The sequence below is a fragment of the Macrobrachium nipponense genome, chromosome 11 (genome assembly GCF_015104395.2).
Source record: "Macrobrachium nipponense isolate FS-2020 chromosome 11, ASM1510439v2, whole genome shotgun sequence".
Lineage (NCBI taxonomy): Eukaryota > Metazoa > Arthropoda > Malacostraca > Decapoda > Palaemonidae > Macrobrachium > Macrobrachium nipponense.
Window position 1 is genome coordinate 12,957,085 of NC_061087.1, and position 25,373 is coordinate 12,982,457.

The 25,373-nt window shown below is 43.6% G+C and overlaps 2 protein-coding genes across 2 annotated transcripts in view; both read left to right on the forward strand.

Annotated features, from left to right (window-relative positions):
- Window positions 1–810: 810 nt before the first annotated feature.
- On the forward strand, window positions 811–2,667 carry LOC135224630 (uncharacterized). The gene is made up of 3 exons (XM_064263866.1): window positions 811–969; window positions 1,580–2,207; window positions 2,362–2,667. Exons 1-3 carry the CDS (start codon window positions 964–966, stop codon window positions 2,526–2,528), a joined length of 801 nt encoding a protein of 266 aa, XP_064119936.1. The 5' UTR covers window positions 811–963; the 3' UTR covers window positions 2,529–2,667.
- Window positions 2,668–4,188: 1,521 nt separating this feature from the next.
- The window catches only part of LOC135224685 (signal recognition particle 19 kDa protein-like), a 39,733-nt gene continuing 18,548 nt past the window's right edge, over window positions 4,189–25,373 (forward strand). Inside the window, exons 1-2 of the mRNA XM_064263981.1 lie at window positions 4,189–4,346; window positions 6,424–6,499. Coding sequence (XP_064120051.1) covers window positions 4,285–4,346; window positions 6,424–6,499 — 138 coding nt within the window. The 5' untranslated portion in view covers window positions 4,189–4,284. The remainder of the gene's footprint in view (window positions 4,347–6,423; window positions 6,500–25,373) is intronic.

Sequence of the window (25,373 nt, forward strand, 5' to 3'; positions counted from 1 at the left end):
ACGGCGCATTAGTTACATCCGGTTGGACCAAGTAACGTAATTAGACTAATAAGACTGTGGATAATCCTCAGGAGCAACAGTCCCTCTTACGACGTAAATCCCGTCAGGTGCTCTGATGATTCACGGCATTTCCTATCAGACAATTTGCTGTCAGTTCTTTCTTACAAAAGAAAGACAGAAAGAAAGAAAACTCATTATATACGCATGGGACGTGGTGGTGTAATTTGTTATGTAATATTTTGCAGATGAAGGCCAAACAGGATAAGGTTGTAACTGGTCGGTTAAAAAAAGTATTTTTTTATCTTAGATTATGTTTTGACAATTATATAAACGAATCTTTGTCGATCCAGTGTCATTACCAGTCTGTAATGTAATATAATAATAATAATAATAAGAATAATAATAATAAAATAATAATATCAATAATAATAATAATAAATAATAATGATAATAATAATAATAATAATAATAATAATAATAATAATAGCTTGAATAGGGAAAAGTCAGCTGAGAAAAGTAAAGAAAAGCATCGTCCGTTGGAAAACCGGTCTTTTCGATTTTCAGGGGGAAATACTGAGTTGGGTAATCGACGGAATTGTGGTTGCTTAGATCCTTACGGCGTACCTGAAGAAATATAAAATCTTTACAAAAGCTACCAACTCTGAAAATATAATAAAAATTCTTATTAAAGATCTACCCATAAAACATCTATAATATATGGAATATCCAGGATGTTATGTTAAATGCCAAAGGTACGAGAACTTCAGGATAACTAATAAAGTAGGAAGAAATAAATAATGGCGATGTCTGCGTTAGAGAACCAAGACAACTCTCCTGGTGGGCGGGACCTTTCCCTTACCTGGGTATAAAGAAAACGGAGACCTGAGCCTAGAAACAGAAGACTACCTGACCTGACTCGTCCAAGTTCAAGAGGAGAGAGAAAAATCGACAAAACAAAACAGAATGCAGGTAGGTTTTTAACAAATTAGCTTATTCTTCTGATAAAACAACGATAAGAGTGAAGGAAAGAAAAATATGATTTTAAATATAATTTTAAACGCTGACATAAATAATGAAAAAAATCATTGGATAATTTAAACAATCTTAATTACACACTGACTTGCAGAATATCTCTAGTTGCATATATAGTTTTTATGTGGTGAAAGTAAGTGACTGATTGAAATTCAGAAATAAAATAAGCAAGGTGACAGCTGTTTTGTAATAGTGCACCGTAGTTTGGTTTATGACGTAGTGGAAAGACAACCATCTAAAGAAATATTGAAACTAACAAGGTAAAGATTAACTACGGTACTGTCAAAAAAATCAAATTGATGATGAATCACAATGAATGTTCTCGAGAAAATTCAGTGCATAATTTTTTAAACAAATAGATTATTATTAATTTCCTAAGTGCAAATATAAAAGAAAAACCAAATCAAAATCTTTTAATTGGCGATTTTTTTCCTATTACCGTTCCTTCACGTTAATAGGTTAATATAAAGAAAGAATATTCAGGGTATGGTAAGCATGATCGCTTTGAGTTTGTCTAATTTATGATATTTCTTTGTATTCATTACAGTTCGTAATGATCGTGTTGGTTACTGCCCTGTTGGTGGCGAGTGTCAACTCCTATCGACCATCGTTCAATCCTATCAATTTTGGAGGTGCAGCGTATGACTCTGCTTATCGCACTGGTGCCTTTCCACACAGGAGATACTATGGAGGCCACTTAGGCAGACCAACCTATGGGAACTTTGGTAGCCAATATCCTAGACCGTCTTATGGACAGTTTGGAAGCCCTTATGTTCCAAATGGACCCGTGAATGGACAACCTCAAGGATTCTTCCCAGGTGGCGAACCCATTCATACGCAAGGATTTGTACAACCTAGTGTCCACCCAGCGGGAATTCCTTCGGTGCCTTCTTCAGGACCCGTGAGTCACCCAGCACTGGGTCAGAAACCTATTCATGCGCAGGGAGGGAACGTGCAACCTGTAGCTTCAGGAATTGCAGATGTCCCTCTTAAAGGAGGAAATACAGCTGGTCCCATTCATGGCCAAGTGGCAGGTGGAGTACCGTCTGTGGAGAAACAACCCGAAGGTATTCCCGCAGGTTTTACCCCATCATTGACCGAAACTGCTGTCAAACCCAACTGCAAATTATTTACGAAAGATCCAAATGGAAAATATATTTGCGACAACGCCCAAGGTAAGCTGCATGAATTAGATAGTTCCTTGAAATTTCTCTATAGTTAGCCATGAGTAGTAACTGTCACCGCAAGTACAGAGCTGACAATAATCTAGACGATGACGAGTAGTTATTATAATGGTTGCGCATTAAATCATAATTCTTCTTCTTTCAGTTCCAGAATCTCCAGTTGCCTTTCAGTGCCCCGCAGTTACGCCCATTTGCCCCAAGCTCGGGGAAAGAATAACGCCACAGCAATGCGAAAGTGACACTGATTGTGGAGGTTTTGGCCGATGCTGCCGTGATGCATGCTACGAAAACTCCATCTGCAAAGCAGCCTAATAACTCCTTCAGATTCCAGTTCGCAAATTTCCATTCATGTCATTTGCATTATCAACTCTGTCATTTATTTTTTTCATACAAAATTCTGTTACATGTGTTTATCGTACCATCATTTTGTAAATAAAACTCATTATCATTAGTACTATGATTTTTCATACATTCCCGAATTGCAACGACATCATGAGTGAGACAACACATTCTTAGATGAAAAAGAACTTGAATTTGAGAATTACTTTGTTTGTTGAGTTTGTATTGAGATTGAAAAGCAAGGAGATAAAACAAAATGTGGATTTACATAATCATGATTTCATTCTTTAAGAAATAAACTACAGGAGAATTTCATAGCTTACTAGTTAAAAAAAAAAGAAAACAAAGAAGCATCGCTACATCAAGCACTCCAGGGATTTGAGAGAGATGAGGCAAGATGTTCGATTCAGTCTTACGACTCTTCTTCATAAGAGAGGCAAAGTAAGAAAAGTCTTAAACATGAGAGCAATATTTTACACCTGAATGAATAGTCATTCTAAAGCTTAAGTAACTGCACTAAAAAAGAGAGAAAAAAAAAACTTACGACACCGAACAGGACACGTATTATCCTAGGATCAGAGTTAGCACTTTGAACCTAATTAAATTTGAAATAACATGAACACCCAAGAAGCTGACAAGAGACTGGGGTTCAAATACATTTCAAACAACTGAAATACATGATAGCCACTGAACTCAACTACGTTTTGGTACACCCATTCAGATATGGTCGAGAATTGACATCATACGCATGAATTAAGAGTGGCTAATCTAAATCCATATGCAAGTATAGAGCTAAAAAGAAAATGGAGGATAATTATTAAAAAGAGTATGACCCTCGAGAAAACAGGAACACAAGAGACGAATGGGAAAAGAGCGTAAAAAAAAAAGGATGTGAAAGAACAAATGAACAAGTGATGAAAATTACTAGAAGTGCGGGACTACATACGTTGTCCCCTAATAACAAATGAAATACGGTAAATAAGAAAAAAAACTGTGAGGAGATAAAATCAGAGAAACGAAAGATCAAGGTAGTCACTACTTTATTCACTGGTAAAATTGATTATGGAACATGGAACCATAGATATAGAGGGTCCTCTCTGAATGGAATAATCAAGGTTAATCCATACGTATATGCATAAGCCTTAACACCACTAACTGAAACCCTAAAACACGTTTAAAATCACCATTTCACTGCAATTAGGTGTAAATGTTCTTTTATTGCTTTTTTTCCTGTTTAAAATGATACTAGGGCCTTCCCTTTACAGTGGAGAACATCATTAAGTTCCTCATGGAGTTTTCATCTCAGCACATCGCTTCTCACGATTTTCCTCCATTTTGACTCTTAATTCAGGATAGAATCATGGGAGCATTTCTTTCTTTTTCTTTTTTTTTGCCTCTTGTAAAAGATAGAGCCTTTTGATTAGCATTTCTCAAAAAAAATTTGTTTTATTTCATACTCCTGTTTACGTGAAACGGATTTCTTACTAAGAAAATGCAGTGCACGTGTGAAATACCCAATAGTATTTATATTAAAATTATTCAAATATTTATTTTTCTACTTGAAAGAATCATACGTGTTTTTAAAAAAACATATTGTTTATTGAAATGAAAGATCAGTGCATTTCAAAGGGTATGTCGCTAGACTTCTAGAGATCACTGTGGAGATCAGGATCAGGAATCTTTTCATCAAAGAATGAAGAAGACTTGACAGCGCTGAAAGTAAATAAACATGGCAGCCGCTTTCGCTGGGCCACGTCCCGTCCCTAATAAGTTACCAGATGGCTATGAAAGGTATGCAAAGAGGTTTTCCTTTTCAACTATTATATTGAATTATCTGTTAAACTCAATGCCTATATACCATATATGGGAAAACAACTGTAAATGAACTTGTCCCATGGTACTGAGGGTAGGTCCACACTGAATAGCCTAGGCTACCCATCACCAGTCAAGCTAGGTAAATTACCCTGTACCGTAGTTATTAGTGGTCAGTATATTTAATTCTTGCCACAGGCTCGCCGAACAATAGGCTAGTTCTCGAGGAAATTTTTGTCACTGATAAAAGTGTAGTAAACAACCGAGTGGACGTTTTGGTACACCCATTCAGATATGGTCGAGAATTGACATCATACGCATGAATTAAGAATGGCTAATCTAAATCCATATGCAAGTACAATCTAAAAAGAAAATGGAGGATAAATATTAAAAAGAGTATGACTCTTGAAAACTGCGATATTAGGCTAGGTATGATTCCGCTAATCTCACCCATTAGGCTACTTGGAGTAGGTTAAGTATCCTAGAGTCAGGCAGTTGGCTCAAGCCTAGGTTAGCTTATTTTTCCTGACTGCCATTTGCCTGCTCGATATGGTTGAGCAAACAATCTAATTACAAAGAACTCTGGGTAATCTTACAGTTTAGCCAGGGGTCCAAATTCACTGCATTAGCTAGCTATGGAAAGTAAAGATCATCACTCAGATGTGTCAAATAGCTATTTAGCCTGTTGAATCATGAAAAACAATGAAAAAATTACAGAAGCAGCGATCATAAAAAACAAAGGGTGTAAAAGAGGAAAGTTAGTAATAAACAAAAACGTGTCTTAGGGGAAGATGACCCTTAGAATTTTGAGATAGTTGTAAATCTCTGCTTCTGTAGCAGATAAACTGCTCGTATTTTTCAGATTTATCAAAATTGGCTGCTGAAGAGGAAGCACCCACACCAGGTTCCTACTTTTGGTTCCTCTAGTTTCTAAACTCTCACTCCATAACCACAGTCACTGGCACACTACACTATTCGCATGAGGTGTAGAGCTTTATTCATTTTTTTTTTTTTTACAATCTCTGCTTATGTAAGCGGATAAAATGCTAATTTTTGAGCAAATATACTTGTTTGCAGATGTCAAAAAAAAAAAAAAGGAATTGAAAATAGGAAAGAAAACTTGAACACACACAAGGGAGCAGTGAATTTGGACCCCTAATCTGTAGGATTACCAAGCTCTGGATGCGTAAATCACTGACTAATAGGATTTTTTAATATAACTGTAAACTATGTACTGCATTATCCATCTTTTGGCAAATACCAATTTACATACTAAATGGCCATCATGTTTGGCACCAGCCCCTTAAGAGATAAATGCAAAAAATAAACGAAAGACGGTAAATACCATAAAAATAAAAAAAAGCATGAAAACCGGCAGTAAATATTTAATTCAGTGAGTGTTAGGAACCAGACTGAAGTAGTAGTCTTCAGTTTTACTAATTTTTGACTGAACAATATTTGCAAAACCCTTGCACTGATGTGATGGTGATCTGGATAATATTAGAATATGAAAATATTTATCCGTATGCATAATTTGCAGCCCTAGATTGACTGATTGATTGATTTATATGTAGGCTTTTGACATACATGCCAAGCTCTGGGCAACTAAGGCCATTCAGCGCTGAAACAGAAATTGACAGTGAAAAGGTTTAAATGGGAGCACCTCGCAGTTGCACCATGAATCAATTGTTACAAGAGGGTGGACAGTAAGATGGAAGAAAGAGAATATGAATGTAGGTGCAGTAAAAGGAATGAAAGGGGGATTTATAGCTAGGGGCCAAAGGGACGCTGCAAAGAACCTCAAGAAATGCCTACATTGCACTGCATGAGGTGCACTGACGGCACTAACCTTCTATGGGCCTGTAACCCTAGATACTAGCCTAGAAATTCTATAAGAGAAATGCAGCCTTGTCTTGGTAGGGTTTAGATATTCAGTACAGGGCTTTCTTTCTTTACTGGGAACTAAGGGTTTGTTAATCAGATAAGGTTTATATAAGTAATATATTGTTCATGTAATTCATGAACGTAATCTAATGGACATTTTTTTTTTTTTCAGATGGGTATGTCTGTATCCAGCCTACCTAAACAAGGATAAGTCACGTGCTGAAGGCCGTAGAATTCCCAAGGAGAAAGTAAGTTTTGTGGTTTTTTGTTAATTTCTTTATAGAAGTCCCTAGGAAAAAATATAAAGTTCACCAATATCCTCAATTTGTTTGCAAAATATGTTTTATGATGGGTTAAGCTGTTGTCAAACTCAGTAACAGACTAGTTCTAACGTGTTATGATTGTTGATGAACTCTCATTTGAAAGTTGTTTCTGTGCATGCATCTACTTTTGTCTAAATTAGTTCGTATATAACAGATTTTCCATCTCTACCATAATGACAGTACATATTTACAATCACTCTTGTGCTTTGATATTTATATTTTTTTTTTCTTAACCTGTGTTTTTGAACATATCATTTCCTTAGTTGCACATAGTTTGCATGGCTAAATATTATTGTTGAAATACAAATACTTTACGTACTTGTACTGCAAGACTATACTTTTACATGTCTTTACATTGATATTTAAGAATTTTTGTTCAAACATTAACTATATCATAGGAGTCAACTGAAGGGCCACATAGAGATAAAATGAAATGTAGAGAGTGAGTGAGCATGGCTGACGAATTCTTTAGGAACTTGCCCGCATGAACTTGAATAACAAGTTGTTGCCAAAGAGTGCCTGATTATCTGTGCTGTGGTTTCTTATTGAATGATTCTCAGAAAACATGAAGATATTAATGTTATATCATACTGTTTGTTTCTAACCCCAATTTGTATCAAGCATAGTCTTTTTGGGTGTCTTTTCCTGGACATTCCTATGACTAGCATGCATTTTATGTGCTCCACAGAATGGGTAGGATAATTCTTCTCAGTTAAGTTGGTAATTTTTCTACTTTTACCATTATTATTGTTATTAAATCACTCATAGAACTGAGTAATCAAAGTTAGATTTAGGTAATTATTGTTGATGCCATCCATTTAACAACTACAGTATAAGAATTTTTAATTGGAAACTCAATCATAAATGAAGTTGCCCAATTACCATGTTTGCAAAATTAAAGACTATTTTGTTCATGAAACTTACTTGGCAGATATATATATAGCTGTATTCTCCGAAGTCCGACAGAATTTCAAAACTCGCGGCACACGCAGTGGGCGGCCAGGTGGTAGTACCCATTCCCGCCGCTGGGAGGCGGATATCAGGAACCATTCCCATTTTCTATTCATATTTTTTCTGTCGCCGGTTGGTAAACACCTGTTTACAGACCTCCGCCCAGGATTTTTGGATTTTGACTCTTTATAAGTATCTGGATTGACTTTTGGTTTTGACTCTGGATTGTTGGATTGGCATACGCGATAGTGGACTGTTTTTGGATTTTGGATTGGCTTTTCTATGAACGTGATGTCGGGATCAAGTTCAGTGAGCTTCAGAGTGTGTGTGAGAAGTGATTGCAAGGTGAGGCTACCGAAATCATCGGTAGACCCCCACACAGTATGTATGGGGTGTAGGGGGCATGTTTGTTTGCTGGTTGATCGTTGCATTGAATGCAAAAGTTTGACTGAGGATGAATGGAAGGTGTATGAATCCTATCGGCGTAAGTTGGAGCGCGATAGGATCAGGAGGTCTTCCTCCAAGAGCGGTTCTACGAAAGGTAAGGGAAGTAACATTTCTCCTATTTTAACACCAGTAGAATTTGCTTCACCTAATCCTGTGTTGTTGCCTGAGGCCCTAGTTCTGTGTCTGGAGAAGGTAATGCCCTTTCTCTGATTCTAGAGTCATTACGCACTCTAGAGTCCAAAGTGTTGGCCCTTGAAAACGGCTCGAGTAAAGTGTGTGATCGTGCCCTAGTGTTGTGGAGGGGGCGTCAGATCGGCCCCATAATGCCTCTAGGTCTAGACCTCTGTCGGACTCCCAGAACTCAGGGAGTGGGCATGTCGAAAGCCGCAAGAGGGTTACGGGGGCTCCCCACCGATCTGGAGTCCCTTCGGCAGGACCTGTTGCTACTTCCCAGGCTGTCAAGGAGCGTGCTCAGGCTCGCATCCTTAAGGACTGTTTTTCGTCCTCCGAGGCGCCCTCCCCGCGCAAGGGGTGGAGCGCTCGGAGTGACTCGCGTCCGTTGAAAAGGACTTTTCCTAGGGAGGACGCTTTACGTCCCCTCTCTCCGCTCTCGTTGCGGTCTTCGCCTGCGTCGTATGACGCGTTTCCTCCACAGAAGAGAGGTAGGACGTCGTCCGAGGACGACGCTGAGAAGCGCTTCTCTCGCGCCTCGGAGAGGCAGGTTGCTGTACCTTTGAGAAGGAAGGAGGCGTCCCCCCCGCCCCTCGTCTTTTCTCGCAGGCGCAGCCCTTCACCTCCTCTCGGTTCTTCACCTACGAAGAGTATTCTTGCGTCGCTTCAAGACCAATTGTCGGCCTTAATGGCTCGGAAGACTCGCCCAGCAGCAGTTGAGCCTAAGCGAAGGAAGGACGCTAGACTGCCTGTCAAGAGGACGAGGCAGTCTCCTTCTCCGTCTCCTCGTTCGTCTCTGTCTCCGCCCGCACGTCAGGACGCCTTTGAGGACGCTCGACAGGACGCCTTGGAGGACGCTTTTGAAGACGCTCGGCAGGACGCTTTTGAAGACGCTCGTCGGGATGTTTTGCTTGACGCTTTGCCTGTGGAGAAGGCTTTCGAGAGCGCTCAGAAGGACGCTTTGAAAGCGAAAGCTGGACGCTTGAGCGTGAAACGTAAGGACGCTCCTCGAGAGAGACTAAGAGTAACCTCTCTTGACGCGCAGCGCGGTCAGGACGCTCTTCGTGGTTCGAGCTCTAAAGATCGACAGAAGGTCGGTCGCTTTGAAGAGGCTGATGTTAGTCTTCCTCGAAAGCCTTTGTTGAAGGCTAGACCCGTTGGGCGCACGCCCTCTCCAGAGGTTCAATCTCCTTTGCCTCTTCGGGAGGAAGGAGAGCTTAGTAGTCCGGCGGACTCAGTGGAGGAAGAACAGCCGTCAGTTTCGTCGGTTTCCGACTACAAGGTGCTGGTTCGTCTTTTACGTTCTTTGTTTGGTGAGAAGTTCCAACCTGCAGCTCCTAGGTCTCCTCCCTCTCAGTTTTCGTCTTCGAAGTCGGGCAAGGTTTCGGAAGTGGTGGAGATGAAGACTTCCTTGTCCACTAAGAGAGCATTCAAGAAATTGCAGGATTGGATGGAACGTCGGAAGGATCAGGGCAAGTCGACTTTCGCCCTTCCTCCTTCAAGACTCAGTGGGAAAGGCGGCTTTGGCATTTGGTATGAGACCAAATCTGAAGTAGGAGTTAAGATCCCGTCTTCTTCCCAAGGGGACTTTGCTAGTCTGGTAGACGCCCAGAAGAGATCCCTTTTATCGTCCGCTAAGATTTCATGGACACCAACGGAGATCGACCATCACATGAAAGGTCTGTTAAAGACTCTGGAAGTCTTTAACTTCCTAGACTGGTGCCTAGGAGTCCTGGATCTTCAATCTAGGAGTCCTGATTCTTTGAGTCTGGGGGAGCTGTCCAATGTGTTGTCATGCATGGACAAGGCCGTCAGGGATGGTTCGGAAGAGTTAGTGTCTCATTTCGGCACTGCTTTCCTCAAGAAGAGAGCGCTTTTCTGCAATTTTACAGCGAGGTCTGTTTCTGCATCGCAGAAAGCAGAGCTTCTCTTTGCACCTCTTTCGAGCCATCTCTTCCCCCAGGCTATGGTAAGGGACCTGGCAGTGAGCCTACAAGAGAAGGCTACCCAGGATCTCTTGGCCCAGTCTTCAAGACGTCCCGCAGTCCCTACCACGTCGTCGTCTGGACGACCTCCTAGGAAGGTTAAACCCTTTCGTAGCGCTCCTCCCTCGAGAGCTGCTCCTCGAGGGAGAGGACTTGCAAGAGGAAGAGGTTCCTTCAAACCTAAATCCTCTAAGTGAGAAGAAAGTCTTCAGATGCCTGTCGGAGCCAGGCTAAAGTTCTTTGCGGGTGCGTGGAGAGAGAGAGATACAGATGCGTCGTCCCTCAGGATAGTGGAACAGGGGTACAAGATCCCCTTTGTGGACCCTCCTCCTCTTTCTACGACTCCCAGAGATCTTTCCCCGTCGTATCAAGGGGAGAAACAGCAGGTTCTTTTAGATCTTTTGGATCAAATGATCATGAAAAGAGCGGTGGAGCAGGTCTTAGACCTGGGGTCACCAGGATACTACAACAGACTTTTCCTGGTACCAAAGCAGTCGTCGGGGTGGCGTCCAGTCTTGGACGTAAGCAGCCTGAATCTTTTCGTAGAAAAGAAAAAATTCAAGATGGAAACACCTCAGTCGGTTCTAAGGAGCCTTAAGACCGGGCGACTGGATGGTGTCCTTGGACCTACAGGACGCATACTTTCACGTGCCTATCCACCTTCTTTCAAGAAAGTTTCTGAGGTTTATGCTAAGGGACAAGTTTGGCAATTCCGAGCCCTTTGTTTCGGTTTAAGCACGGCTCCGATGGTATTTACCATGCTCATGAAAAACGTAGCGAGATGGTTACATTCTGCAGGAATAAGAGTGTCCCTGTATCTCGACGATTGGCTGATCAGAGCATCGTCAGAAGAAAGGTGTCTGAAGGACCTTCACTTCACTTTGGCTTTGGCGAAGTCCCTGGGACTTCTGGTCAACCTCGAAAAGTCGCATCTGACCCCAACACAGTCCATCGTGTATCTGGGGATTCAGATGGATTCAGTGGCTTTTCGAGCGTTTCCGTCCCAGGAACGACAGCTGCAAGGCTTAGAGAGAGTTTCGGCCTTCCTGGGGAAGGAAGCTTGCTCGGCGAGGGAATGGATGAGTCTGCTGGGAACCATTTCCTCGCTGGAAAAGTTTGTTTCCCTGGGAAGACTACACCTCAGACCTCTCCAGTTTTTCTTAGCAGACGAATGGAGAGTCAGAGAGGATCTGAATGCGACCCTTTTCATCACCAAATCGGTGAAGAACCATCTAAGATGGTGGTTAGATCCTCGGAAGTTTCGAGAGGGGTTGTCCCTAAAGCTTCTGAGCCCAGACCTAGTGTTGTTTTCCGACGCCTCGGTGTCGGGATGGGGAGCAACACTGGGAGGGGAGGAAGTGTCAGGCACCTGGAGGGGGGAACAGGTGTCCTGGCACATCAATGTAAAGGAACTAGCGGCGGTTTTTCTGGCGCTACAGTTCTTCCAACAAAAGGTTGCAGAGAAAGTAGTCCAAGTCAACTCGGACAACACCACAGCCCTTGCGTACCTAAAGAAGCAGGGAGGTACCCACTCCCGTCCTCTGTTTTATTTAGCGAGGGAGATTCTGCTGTGGGCAGATGCGAGACGGATAAGGATCCTGACGAGATTTATCGCAGGAGTCCAGAACGTCAGAGCAGACCTTCTCAGCCGACAAGATCAGATCCTGCCGACGGAATGGACGTTTTGCACCAGGGACATCTGTCGAGAGCTCTGGAGACTGTGGGGGTGTCCGTTAGTCGACCTATTTGCGACGTCGAGAACAAAGAGGTTGCCTCTTTATTGCTCCCCTGTGCTGGATCCGGGAGCAGTCGCGATAGACGCTCTGCTCTGGGACTGGACGAACCTAGACTTGTATGCCTTCCCGCCATTCAAGATCATGGGGGAAGTAGTAAGGAAGTTCGCGGCATCGGAGGGGACGAGGTTGACCCTGATCGCCCCGATGTGGCCCGCAAAAGAATGGTTCACGGAGGTAATGTCATTCATCATAGACTTTCCGAGGACATTGCCCTGGAGGAAAGATCTACTCAGACAGCCCCACTTCGCAAGATATCACCGAAACTCCGCTCTGGGTCTGACTGCGTTCAGACTATCGAAAAGCTGGCCAGAGCGAGAGGTTTTTCTAAAGCAGCTGCAAAGGCGATCGCCAATGCTAGGAGAACGTCCTCGAGAGCTGTTTACCAGTCGAAGTGGGCTTCCTTCAGGGCATGGTGTAGAAAGGAGGGAATTTCCTCTTCCACTACCTCTGTGAGCCAGATAGCCGATTTCCTGCTATTTTTAAGAAATGTACAGAAGCTGGCTGTCCCGACCATCAAGGGATATAAGAGTATGCTGTCGGCAGTCTTCCGACACAGAGGACTAGACCTGTCTGATAACAGGGATCTTCACGATCTCCTGAGATCATTTGAGACATCCAAGATACCTCAGGCGAGGCCTCCTTCTTGGAACTTGGATTTAGTCCTTAGACTGTTAATGTCGAGTCCTTTCGAACCTCTACATGAAGCGTCTCTTAGGAACTTGACTAAGAAGGCTCTTTTCCTAACTGCTCTGGCGACGGCGAAGAGAGTTAGCGAAATTCAGGCCATTTGTAAGAGAGTGGGCTTCAAAGGGGACAATGCTGTCTGCTCTTTGAGTCCCACTTTCTTAGCAAAGAATGAGAACCCGTCGAACCCTTGGCCAAGGAGCTTTGAAATCAAGGGTATGACAAGCCTTGTGGGCCAAGAACCTGAGAGAGTCCTGTGCCCTGTCAGGGCTCTAAAGTTTTATGTCCACAAGACTAAAGAAGTACGAGGTCCCTCAGATAATCTCTGGTGTTCGGTTAAACGACCCAATATACCATTATCCAAGAACGCTTTGGCGTTCTTTCTGAGGGACGTCATTAAAGAGGCTCATTCGTCTTCCACACAGATCGATTTGAGCCTCTTGCGAGTGAAAGCTCACGAGGTCAGAGCTGTCGCAACCTCGCTTGCCTTCCAAAGGAACATGTCGATCAAGGACATCCTTGACGCCAACCTTTTGGAGGAGCAATTCAGTATTCGCCTCACACTACTTGAGAGATGTGAGAACGATATACGAGGACTGTTGTTCTCTTGGGCCATACGTTTCTGCAGACACAGTCTTGGGGGCTGAAGGTAGCTCTCTCCCTATCCCTTAGTTAGGTTTAGGTTAGGTTTTAGTTGTTGTGTTTTTTGGTTGTGGTGAGGCTTTGGTGAAGACCTCCCATCTCTTAGCTTAGTGTTCAGGGGGTCTTGGATAGTTGGTCAGGTGGTGGTCAGTTGCTTCGTTGCCCTCAATTGTATGGCTCTATGCTCTTGTCACATTGAGGTCACGTCCCCGTTGACAGAGCATCCAGAGCGCACCAGCACTACAGGTCTCCACCTGGCTGGCAACTCTGATTAAGCACAAGCAGGCTGAAGTGACAGTAATCACAGAGTCTACTTTGCTAACAGGTGAGGAACCAAGGTGTATATCATCTACTTAATTTAAGTTTCCTACAAATCCTATTCTGTCTCTTCCCACCATCCGAAGGTGGGATTCAGCTATATATATATCTGCCAAGTAAGTTTCATGAACAAAATGTTATTGTTATAATACAATTAAGTTTGTTCATACTTACCTGGCAGATATATATAATTAAGTGCCCACCCACCTCCCCTCAGGAGACAGTGGCACTGATAAAATATGAATAGAAAATGGGAATGGTTCCTGATATCCGCCTCCCAGCGGCGGGAATGGGTACTACCACCTGGCCGCCCACTGCGTGTGCCGCGAGTTTTGAAATTCTGTCGGACTTCGGAGAATACAGCTATATATATATCTGCCAGGTAAGTATGAACAAACTTAATTGTATTATAACAATAACATATTTCTCATATTAGTTAAATTCACTTTTCACCTGATATACATTATTTGGATGAATAAATGAAAGACTGATGGAGTACAAGAGTATCTTAGGGAAGAAGAATGCATGTTATCAGTATACTAACCATAGTTAGGAAAGAAAAGCATGAATTTTGAGAAAGGTAATTAGGTGCAGTAACAAGGGATCAAAGACTGTATGTTGTTTAGAGTAATCTCAATAACCATATTGATTTTAAGGATGTGATGGGTACATGTACCCTGAGAGAGAGAGAAACCAACAGAACGAGTTCTGCCTTAGCCAACGATTAAGTTGCTAAATACAGTGTTGTGTTTCAGAAGCCCAGAAGTTTCAGGGAAGTTGATAATATACTAGAGTGAAGAAGCTGAAACTCAGATTAATTTTATTATGATGAGAAGTACAGGCAGTTTTATTATGATGAAAGTACAGGCAGTTTTATTATGATGAGAAGTACAGGCAGTGGGAAAGAAAACTATTTCACTCTCGTACCAGGTGAGACACAACCTAGACTGCTATGAGCTGAATTATAATCAGGTATTTAAAGAAGATGAAGAAAGATAGTGAAAAGAATAAAAACATGGAAGCAGAAAAATTAAGGAATAAAGTACTGTCTTAAAAATTCTATTGATGGAAACTGCTCTGAAAAAAAAAAAACAGACAAAAGTTATCAAAATTATGCACTGTGGCATCAGGGAAGGGATATAGAAAAACCGGTATGTGGTGGAATCAAGTTGTACAAAGGATATTAGAGAGAATAGAATTTAGTGAAAATAATGACATAGCTATATGACTACTATAGATTTACTACCTTCTAATGTGCTGTTATATAACCTTGAAGATGGAACTGAAACAATCTTATCAAAAAATATTTCAAGTGCAGTTACTGTTTGGTAAATGTTCCAGGCTTGAATTAAATTTACTGTATTATATAACTGAAAGAATACATTTATTTTTAATGAATTTTTTAATTACAAGAATATGTGCATACTTTAAAGTATGCAAATACTCTATAGTATAGTGTATTACTGTAGGCAATTTTATTTAAAGTTGTAGTATAACCATACACAGATTTGAAATGCACAGGAACCCGACAAATTAGTCCCCCCACTTACGTCAAGCCCTAGCAGTATTAGTAGGCATTGGACAAAGTACCAGTTCTAGCAATTAGATGACCAGTATTAATGTAATGTACCAGAAATTCTCCCTGAGCTAATGATATTATTGTACCATAACACATGGATGACTGGAAATATTTGCTATCATATCAGAAGAATTTAAAATAATAATAGTTGTCAAACAAGTGTCAGCTCAGATTCCACCAATCAGCCCATAGTCTTAGGCTGTTTGTCAAAATCTTGAAAAAAAGCTACACATGAGTACAAAAAGATTGACCCCTGAGAGCTGCCATATGCAATAACCTAGATTTAACATCAGGATCAGAGAAAGAAGTAGTAGGGATCTTTAAGATGTGGAAGAGTGGAATGCAGGAAATGTGGACTGAAAATTAATATTAGGAAAGTAGAACTTATGGTGAGTAGACAGGAAGCAAATGAAAAACCAGTCGGAAAAGTGGACGTGTGGATGCTTGGCTAAGTTATGGGAATGGGCTCAGCACTGTTCACAATTACAGTATAACAGATGTTATCAGAACAGATGCTGAGGATTACAAAATCTGTATGGATCAGAAATTTTTAGTTCCCAAAATATGCAAGAAAAATAAAAAGAGAAGAGGGAGATGAAGCACCATGTGGTAATACAGTAGGTCCTAGAAAAGGTAGAACATTTCTGTTAACATGGGGACACATCTGACTGAAGTGGGTAGTAATTGGAAAACAGATATGAAGAAAAGAAAAGAGTAGGAACAGTCAAAAGAAGTAGAAAGAGATGGTTAGGCTACTTGTAGATATGGATAGAGCAAAAACTTGTTATACATGTATCAGGTCTTTATATACCGTCCAAAGCAGTATCATTCCTGTATACAATATACAAAGATTCATTTTCATTGTTTGGGAAGAAGATTAATTATGTTAATTAGGAAGTGGCTGGAAAGTAGACTGAGATCTCAGACATTTGAGATGGCTGTAGCATGTGAAATGAAGGGATGAGGAACAATTGGAAAAGAGGTAGATACAGAAAAGATGCAAACTCCGGCAGACAGTGCACAAGATAGATAAGTGGAAAGACTTCATTTCAAATCTAATCCTACAAAGGGAGGAGCTGACATAAAAATATTAATAACGATGTTGATTATTACTTAACTGAATTACAAATTTTTTTTGTTCATGAAACTTACTTGGCAGATATATATATAGCTGTATTCTCCGAAGTCCGACAGAATTTCAAAACTCGCGGCACACGCAGTGGGCGGCCAGGTGGTAGTACCCATTCCCGCCGCTGGGAGGCGGATATCAGGAACCATTCCCATTTTCTATTCATATTTTTTCTGTCGCCGGTCGGTAAACACCTGTTTACAGACCTCCGCCCAGGATTTTTGGATTTTGACTCGTTATAAGTATCTGGATTGACTTTTGGTTTTGACTCTGGATTGTTGGATTGGCATACGCGATAGTGGACTGTTTTTGGATTTTGGATTGGCTTTTCTATGAACGTGATGTCGGGATCAAGTTCAGTGAGCTTCAGAGTGTGTGTGAGAAGTGATTGCAAGGTGAGGCTACCGAAATCATCGGTAGACCCCCACACAGTATGTATGGGGTGTAGGGGGCATGTTTGTTTGCTGGTTGATCGTTGCATTGAATGCAAAAGTTTGACTGAGGATGAATGGAAGGTGTATGAATCCTATCGGCGTAAGTTGGAGCGCGATAGGATCAGGAGGTCTTCCTCCAAGAGCGGTTCTACGAAAGGTAAGGGAAGTAACATTTTCATACAATCAACTTACCTGTCAGATATATACATAGCTAAGACTCCGTCGTCCCCGACAGAAATTCAAATTTCGCGCCACTCGCTACAGGTAGGTCAGGTGATCTACCGGCCTGCCCTGGGCGGCAGGACTAGGAACCATCCCCGTTTTCTATCATATTTTCTCTGTCGCCGGTGGTATCAAACATTGTTGCTATACTCCTGACTTAGATTCATATTTCATCCTTTTGATCATCGTTTCTCGGCTTTTTGGTGACGTATCTGGATCGTGTTTTTGGCATTCGCTACTGTGGACTGTTTTTGGAATAACTCTTTTGGATTTTTCTCAGTATGTCTGATTCAAATGTGAGTGTGAGAATGTGTGTGAATGTAGGCTGCAGGGTGAGGATACCGAAAGCTTCGGTTGATCCTCACACTGTATGCCGTAAATGTAGGGGGTTTCAGTGTTCTGCTAATAATACTTGTAAAGAATGCGAGGGATTGAATGCAGAAGAGTGGAAGACTTTGACTTCTTATTTGAAGAAGTTAGAGAGGGATAGGGTTAGACGTCTGAAAGGTGTGAGTTCAAGGCCTATTGAGCCTTTCACGGATAATTCTAATCCTACTGATGTAGATTCTCCCTATGTATCTCATTCTCAGAGTGCTTTTTCGGATTCGGCCTCGGAAATCGCCAATCTGAAAGCTACAATTAGAGACATGAAGTCCAAGATGGCTGACTTCAAAGGTAAGGCTAGTGAAAGTGAGCATTACAGTGAAGTGAGTTCTCCAGTGTTGTGGAGGGGGCGTTTGATCGTTCCTGCGACGCTCCCAGGCCTAGACCTCTTCCAAGCTCCCATGCCAGAGGAGAAGGAAAGTTGAAGGCCTTAAGGAGGTCGTGGGAATCCCCAATGGTCAGACGTCCCTTCCAGATAGCTCTGCTTCAATGGCAGGCGGCTCAAGGGCGCTACAGAAAAAGCGTCCTTCGTGAGTGTTTCTCGTCCTCTCCCTCTCCCTCACCTAAACGAGGGTGGAAGGAGTCGAACTTGTCGAGACCGCTGAAGCGTCATATGAAGGAACCTGAAATAGATTCTAGCCCAGAGCGCTTCTCAGATGACGCTCCTTCTTCTATTAAGAAAGCGAAGGTGGCGTCAGCGTCACCTGACGTGTACGCAGAAGTACCCTTTCCTTCTTCTCCCCCGAGTGATGACGAAAGGCGTCATGCACTGGACGTGGGAGAAGCGTCTAGGAAGATAATTATGGCAGTTCAAGAGCAACTGTCCTCTCTAGTGGGAGTTTTAGCGCCCCGTCGGAAGGACGTGACGCTTCCAATTAAGAAGTCTCGTCCTCTCTCACCTGCTCGTACAGAGAAGCTAAAGCTTACAGAAGCTTCGAGTTCGAGAGAGAGAACGGGGGCTTACGAGAGTTTGTAACGCCAGAGAGACGTAAGACGTCTTTTAGACGTGAAGCGTCATTGAAATCGGATCTTAGACGTGACGCTCCGTCCAATATTGTGACGCCAAGTAGGACGCCTTTGGAGAGCGGAGCGTCTTCCAGGCGCGAAGCGTCATCAAAACGTCAGCAAGAGACGTCAGCCAGGACGCTTGGCGAACGGGAAGCGTCATACAAGCGGGAAGCGTCTTCTAATTTTCAAGAGAAGCCGGAGCTTGTGACGCCTTCCAAGAGTATTAGAGCGGGAAAGAGGAAAGATTATCATTCCCTTAGCCCCTCTCCTATTAGGAGTTTGTCTCCTCCAGAAGAGGAACGTACGGAAAGGAGAGCGGAGACTCATGTAGATACCGAGTTGGATGAAACTCGGATTGATGAACATCATGGAAGAGAGGGTCTGTCTAACTATAAGGTTTTGACTACCCTGCTTCTTGAGGAGTATGGAGACGAATTGACTCCTGCCGCTCCTCCTTCTCCGCGCTCGCTCTTTTCTAGTGCTAAGACGAAGAAGCCTTCGTCTTTTCTCAAAATGAAGCCCACCATTTCGATGAAGAGGGCCTTACAATCCTTAGACTCATGGATGAAGTCTAAAAAAGAATTAGTGAGAACAGTATTCTGCATGCCTCCAGCAAGATTAGCTGGGAAAAGAGGCATTTGGTATCAGACGGGGGAAATTATGGGTATTGCTCTCCCTTCTACAACGGAAGCAGATTTTTCGACCTTAGTTGACACTTCACGTCGACAAAGTCTCAATTCGGCACGTATTACGTGGGGAATTTCGGAACTGGATCATCTCCTCAAGGGACTCTTTCATGTATTGGAAGTCTTCAACTTCTTAGATTGGTCCCTTGGGGTGATGTCCAAGAAAGCCCATGATTCGGAAGGAATCGAACCTGAAGCCCTGTTATGCATATTGTCTTGTATTGACAAAGCGGTACAGGATGGATCTTTTGAAATCTCCTCATTGTTTGGAGCAGGTCTTCTAAAGAAAAGGACTGTATATGGCGCCTTCTTAACAAAGGCAGTCTCTCATGCTCAGAGGGCAGCTCTACTGTATTCGCCTCTATCTGACTTTTTGTTCCCTTCTCAGTTAGTAAAGGACATTGCACATTCTTTAACTGAGAAGGCGACTCAGGATCTTCTGACGCAGTCAGCAAGAAAGAAGAAACCTGTTTCTGCATCGGACAAGAAAGGACCTAGTACATCTGTGCAGCCCTTTCGAGGTGGTCCGACCTCCAGACCTCCCACTAGAAGGAAGGCTCCGGAGAAGAGAGGTAGGTCTGCCTTTCGTCCCTTTAAAAAGGGAAAATGAAGATTCTCTCCTCCAAGCACCAGTAGGTGCCAGGCTCCTGGGATTTGTGGAAGCCTGGACACTGATAAACGCAGACGCGTCTTCATTGGCGATCTTAAGGAAGGGATATCGTATCCCTTTCCTGAACACTCCTCCCCTAACGTCAATACCAAGGGAACTATCAGCCAAGTACAAGGATCCTGTGCTGAGGGATACTCTTCGATCGATGGTGGAACATATGTGGGACAAGAGAGCGATAGAACTAGTACGGGATCAAAGCTCCCCGGGGTTTTACAATCGCCTTTTTCTGGTCGCGAAAGCCTCGGGAGGCTGGAGACCAGTACTGGACGTCAGCTCTCTGAACAAATTTGTTCAGAAGGAGAAGTTCTCCATGGAGACTTCTGCTTCAGTCCTAGCGTCATTACGACAAGGAGATTGGATGGTGTCTCTAGATCTCCAGGACGCCTACTTTCATGTCCCGATCCACCCTTCATCGAAGAAGTACCTCCGTTTCATGACGGGGGGAAGGATCTTTCAGTTCAGAGCCTTGTGTTTCGGCCTGTCCACAGCTCCTCAGGTCTTCACAAGCCTGATGAAGAATGTGGCGAGGTTTCTTCACCTCAAAGGAGTGAATGTCTCTATGTATCTGGACGACTGGCTCATCAGGGCCAGATCGGAGAGACAGTGCTTGGAGGACCTAAAGTTAACTCTGGATTTAATCAAAGCGTTGGGATTGCTCGTGAACCTCGAGAAGTCTCAGCTGACCCCCAGACAAGACCTAGTCTATCTGGGGATTCGGATGGATTCTCGGGGTTTTCGAGTTTTTCCTTCGCAAGAGAGAATCGCAAAAGGTTTGCGGATAGTCTCTCTCTTCTTAGGGAAGCAACATACGTCGGCGAGGGAATGGTTGAGCCTTCTAGGGACGCTTTCCTCGCTAGAAACAGTTCTTCCCACTAGGAAGACTTCATTTACGTCCGCTTTCAATTCTTCCTCAAGAAGTCTTGGAGCTGGAAAACCGGACATCTTTCGGACGTTTTTCCCATTCCAGTGGAGATAAAGTCGCACCTAGAGTGGTGGTTGCCCCCTCTGGAAGAGAACAAAGGGATCTCTCTAAAAACACAGAACCCAGACCTAGTGTTGTACTCCGACGCGTCGGAGAAAGGTTGGGGAGCGACAATTAGGCTCAGAAGAGGTGTCAGGCACCTGGGAACCAGCACAGGTGACTTGGCACATAAACTGCAAAGAGCTCTTCGCCGTACATCTGGCTTTGAAGAGCCTAGAACCTCTGGTGTCAAACAAAGTAGTGCAAGTAAACGTGGACAACACCACCGCACTTGCCTACATTCGGAAACAGGGAGGGACGCACTCCTCGTTCCTTTACGAACTGACGAGAGACCTATTGCTTTGGACGTCTCACAGGAACATCTCCCTGCTGACAAGGTTCGTACAGGGAGTAAAGAATGTGAGGGCGGACAGACTCAGCAGGAGGAACCAGGTCCTTCATACAGAATGGACACTACACGAGGAAGTGTGTCTCGATCTCTGGTCTCTGTGGGGGGACTCCTCCATGTGGATCTCTTCGCAACATTCATTTCCAAAAGGCTCCCAGTTTTTTTGCTCGGTCGTGGAAGATCCAAGAGCACTTATGGTAGACGCCTTCCTGCTAAATTGGTCTCGAGTAGACGTATATGCTTTTCCCCCATTCAAAATCCTGGGGTTAGTAATGAAAAAGTTTGTGGCGTCAAAGGAGACGAGGATGACGTTAATAGCCCCCTTTTGGCCGGCCCAGGAATGGTTCTCGGAGGTGGTAGAGTGGATCGTAGACTTTCCAAGATCCCTACCAAAAAGGACGGATCTTCTCAGACAACCACACTTCAAGAGGTACCATCAAAACCTCCCCGCTCTCGCTCTGACTGCCTTTCGACTATCGAAAGACTTGTCAGAGCGAGAGGCTTTTCTCGCGAAGTGGCAAGCGCGATCGCGAGAGCACGCAGAACCTCCACTACGAAAGTATACCAATCGAAGTGGGAGGTATTTAGAAGGTGGTGTAGATCCAAGAAGTTGTCCTCCTCCACTACCTCTATAGCGGAAATTGCTGATTTCCTGCTATTCCTGAGAGAAAAAATCTCATCTAGCCGTAATCCACAATAAAGGGATACAGAAGTATGCTCTCGGCTGTATTCAGGAATAGAGGATTAGATCTGGCAGATAATAAAGATCTCCACGATTTCATAAGGTCTTTTGAGACTTCAAAGTCTAAGGAACCAGTACCTCCGAACTGGAACCTAGACGTAGTCCTCAAGTTTCTGTCATCGGAAAGATTCGAACCTCCTCATCTGGCATCGTTTAGAGACATAACCAGAAAATGCCTATTCCTATTATCTTTAGCTACGGCAAAGAGAATTAGTTAGTGAATTAAATGCTCTGCAGGATAAAGTAGGATTCAAGGGAGACTCGGCTATTTGCTCGTTTAAGACCCTGTTTTTAGCGAAAAACGAGAATCCCACGAATCCCTGGCCTAAGTCATTCGAAGTCAAAGGAATGTCGAGTCTCGTAGGCAGAGAAGCAGAGAGGTCTCTATGCCCTGTTAGAGCTCTGAAGTTCTACCTTCAGAGAAAGCATCAGATGGGAGGCTCTAGACAAGGTCTTTGGTGCGCGGTAAAAGACCCCACAAGACTGATGTCCAAGAATGCGCTGGCATTCTTTATAAGAAACGTCATTACAGACGCTCATAAGGTCTGTCCTGACGAACAGTTACAACTGTTGAGAGTAAAAGCTCATGAAGTAAGAGCTGTAGCGACGTCTCTCTCGTTTCATAAGAATATGTCGCTTAAAAACATCATAGATACGACATTTTGGAGATGCAACTCAGTATTGCATCTCATTACTTGAAAGACGTTCGTGTGACATATGAGAAATGTTTTCTCTAGGTCCTTTCGTATCGGCGGTACGATTCTGGGTACGGGAGCCGACACCAATCCTTAAATGTATATACTTTTCTTCTTTTTGGATATGGTCTGGAGTCTCTTCGAACAATGGAGGACTTGGTTTAGCACGGGCGGCCGTCTATGTTGTTCAGTAAGAGGCTCTTGTCATGTCCAATTAGATGAGTATAATTTTTTTTTTTGAAAATTGTGTATGTGTGCGTAGTGGTTTTGAGTTACGGTTGTTGTGACGAGTTCGGGATAAACTCGGAGCAATCCTTAGTTCTAACATATGGTTAGGATCAGGTGGTCGGGATTGGTTGTGGTGCTCCTTCATAAGGTGTATTGTCATATAAGTGGATCAGCACCCATTGACAAAGTCCTTTTAGGCTCTGCCGAGTAAGCGGATAAGACCCCATCGGCAGACCCACAAGAACTCTTGGCCATAGATCATATATCTCGCTAAAGTTTCTTGAGGTGATGCAGACTACTGGGCAAACACCCACGAAGTCTACCACCTATCAGGTAGGAACCAAGGTTTTATTTATACCTACAACATATGTTGTTTACCTGTCTATTCCATATAGAAGCTGTCTCTTACCCTCCACCGAAGGGTGCCAATCAGCTATGTATATATCTGACAGGTAAGTTGATTGTATGAAAATGATATTGTTATGTTACAATAAAGTTTCATACATACTTACCTGGCAGATATATACAATTAAAAGCCCACCCAGCCTCCCCGCAGGAGACAGGTGGAAGAGAGAAAATATGATAGAAAACGGGGATGGTTCCTAGTCCTGCCGCCCAGGGCAGGCCGGTAGATCACCTGACCTACCTGTAGCGAGTGGCGCGAAATTTGAATTTCTGTCGGGGACGACGGAGTCTTAGCTATGTATATATCTGCCAGGTAAGTATGTATGAAACTTTATTGTAACATAACAATATCATTTCTCCTATTTTAACACCAGTAGAATTTGCTTCACCTAATCCTGTGTTGTTGCCTGAGGGCCCTAGTTCTGTGTCTGGAGAAGGTAATGCCCTTTCTCTGATTCTAGTCATTACGCACTCTAGAGTCCAAAGTGTTGGCCCTTGAAAACGGCTCGAGTAAAGTGTGTGATCGTGCCCCTAGTGTTGTGGAGGGGGTGTCAGATCGGCCCCATAATGCCTCTAGGTCTAGACCTCTGTCGGACTCCCAGAACTCAGGGAGTGGGCATGTCGAAAGCCGCAAGAGGGTTACGGGGGCTCCCCACCGATCTGGCGTCCCTTCGGCAGGACCTGTTGCTACTTCCCAGGCTGCCAAGGAGCGTGCTCAGGCTCGCATCCTTAAGGACTGTTTTTCGTCCTCCGAGGCGCCCTCCCCGCGCAAGGGGTGGAGCGCTCGGAGTGACTCGCGTCCGTTGAAAAGGACTTTTCATACAATCAACTTACCTGTCAGATATATACATAGCTAAGACTCCGTCGTCCCCGACAGAAATTCAAATTTCGCGCCACTCGCTACAGGTAGGTCAGGTGATCTACCGGCCTGCCCTGGGCGGCAGGACTAGGAACCATCCCCGTTTTCTATCATATTTTCTCTTCGCCGGTGGGGGGTATCAACATTGTTGTTATTACCTCCTGACTTAGATTCATTTTTCATCCTTTGATCATCGTTTTTCGGCTTTTTGGTGACGTATTTGGATCGTGTTTTGGCATTCGCTACAGTGGACTGTTTTTGGAATAACTCTTTTGGATTTTTCTCAGTATGTCTGATTCTAATGTGAGTGTGAGAATGTGTGTGAATGTAGGCTGCAGGGTGAGGATACCGAAAGCTTCGGTTGATCCTCACACTGTATGCCGTAAATGTAGGGGGTTTCAGTGTTCTGCTATTAATACTTGTAAGGAATGCGAGGGATTGAATGCAGAAGAGTGGAAGACTTTGACTTCTTATTTGAAGAAGTTAGAGAGGGATAGAATTAGACGATTGAAAGGTGTGAGTTCAAGGCCTATTGAGCCTTTCACTGATAATTCCTAATCCTACTGATGTAGATTCTCCCTATGTATCTCATTCTCAGAGTGCTTTTTCGGATTCGGCATCGGAAATCGCCAATCTGAAAGCTACAATTAGAGACATGAAGTCCAAGATGGCTGACTTCAAAGGTAAGGCTAGTGAAAGTGAGCATTACAGTGAAGTGAGTTACTCCCAGTGTGTGGAGGGGGCGTTGATCGTCCCTGCGACGCTCCCAGGCCTAGACCTCTTCCAAGCTCACAAGCCCAGAGGAGAAGGAAAGTCGAAAGCCTTAAGGAGGTTGTGGGGAATCCACAACGGTCAGACGTCCCTTCAGCTAGCTCTGCTTCGTGGCAGGCGGCTCAAGGGCGCTATAGAAAAAAGCGTCCTTCGCGAGTGTTTCTCGTCCTCTCCCTCTCCCTCACCTAAACGAGGGTGGAAGGAATCGAAACTTGTCGAGACCGCTGAAGCGTCATATGAAGCCTGACATAGATTCTAGTCCAGAGCGTCGTTTCTCAGATGACGCTCCGTCTTTCAGCAAGAAAGCGAAGGGGGCGTCAGCGTCACCTGAAGTGTACGCGGAAGTACCCTTTCCTTCTTCTCCCCCGAGTGATGACGAAAGACGTCATGCACTGGACGTGGGAGAAGCGTCAAGAAAGATCATTATGGCAGTTCAAGAGCAACTGTCATCTCTAGTGGGTTTTAGCGCCACGTCGGAAGGACGTGACGCTTCCAATTAAGAAGTCTCGTCCTCTCTCACCTGTTCAACGAGAAGCGTCATACAGACGGAAAACGGCTAAACGTCTTACAGAAGCGTCTAGTTCGAGAGCGAGAACAGGTGCTTACGAGAGTTTCTTAACGCC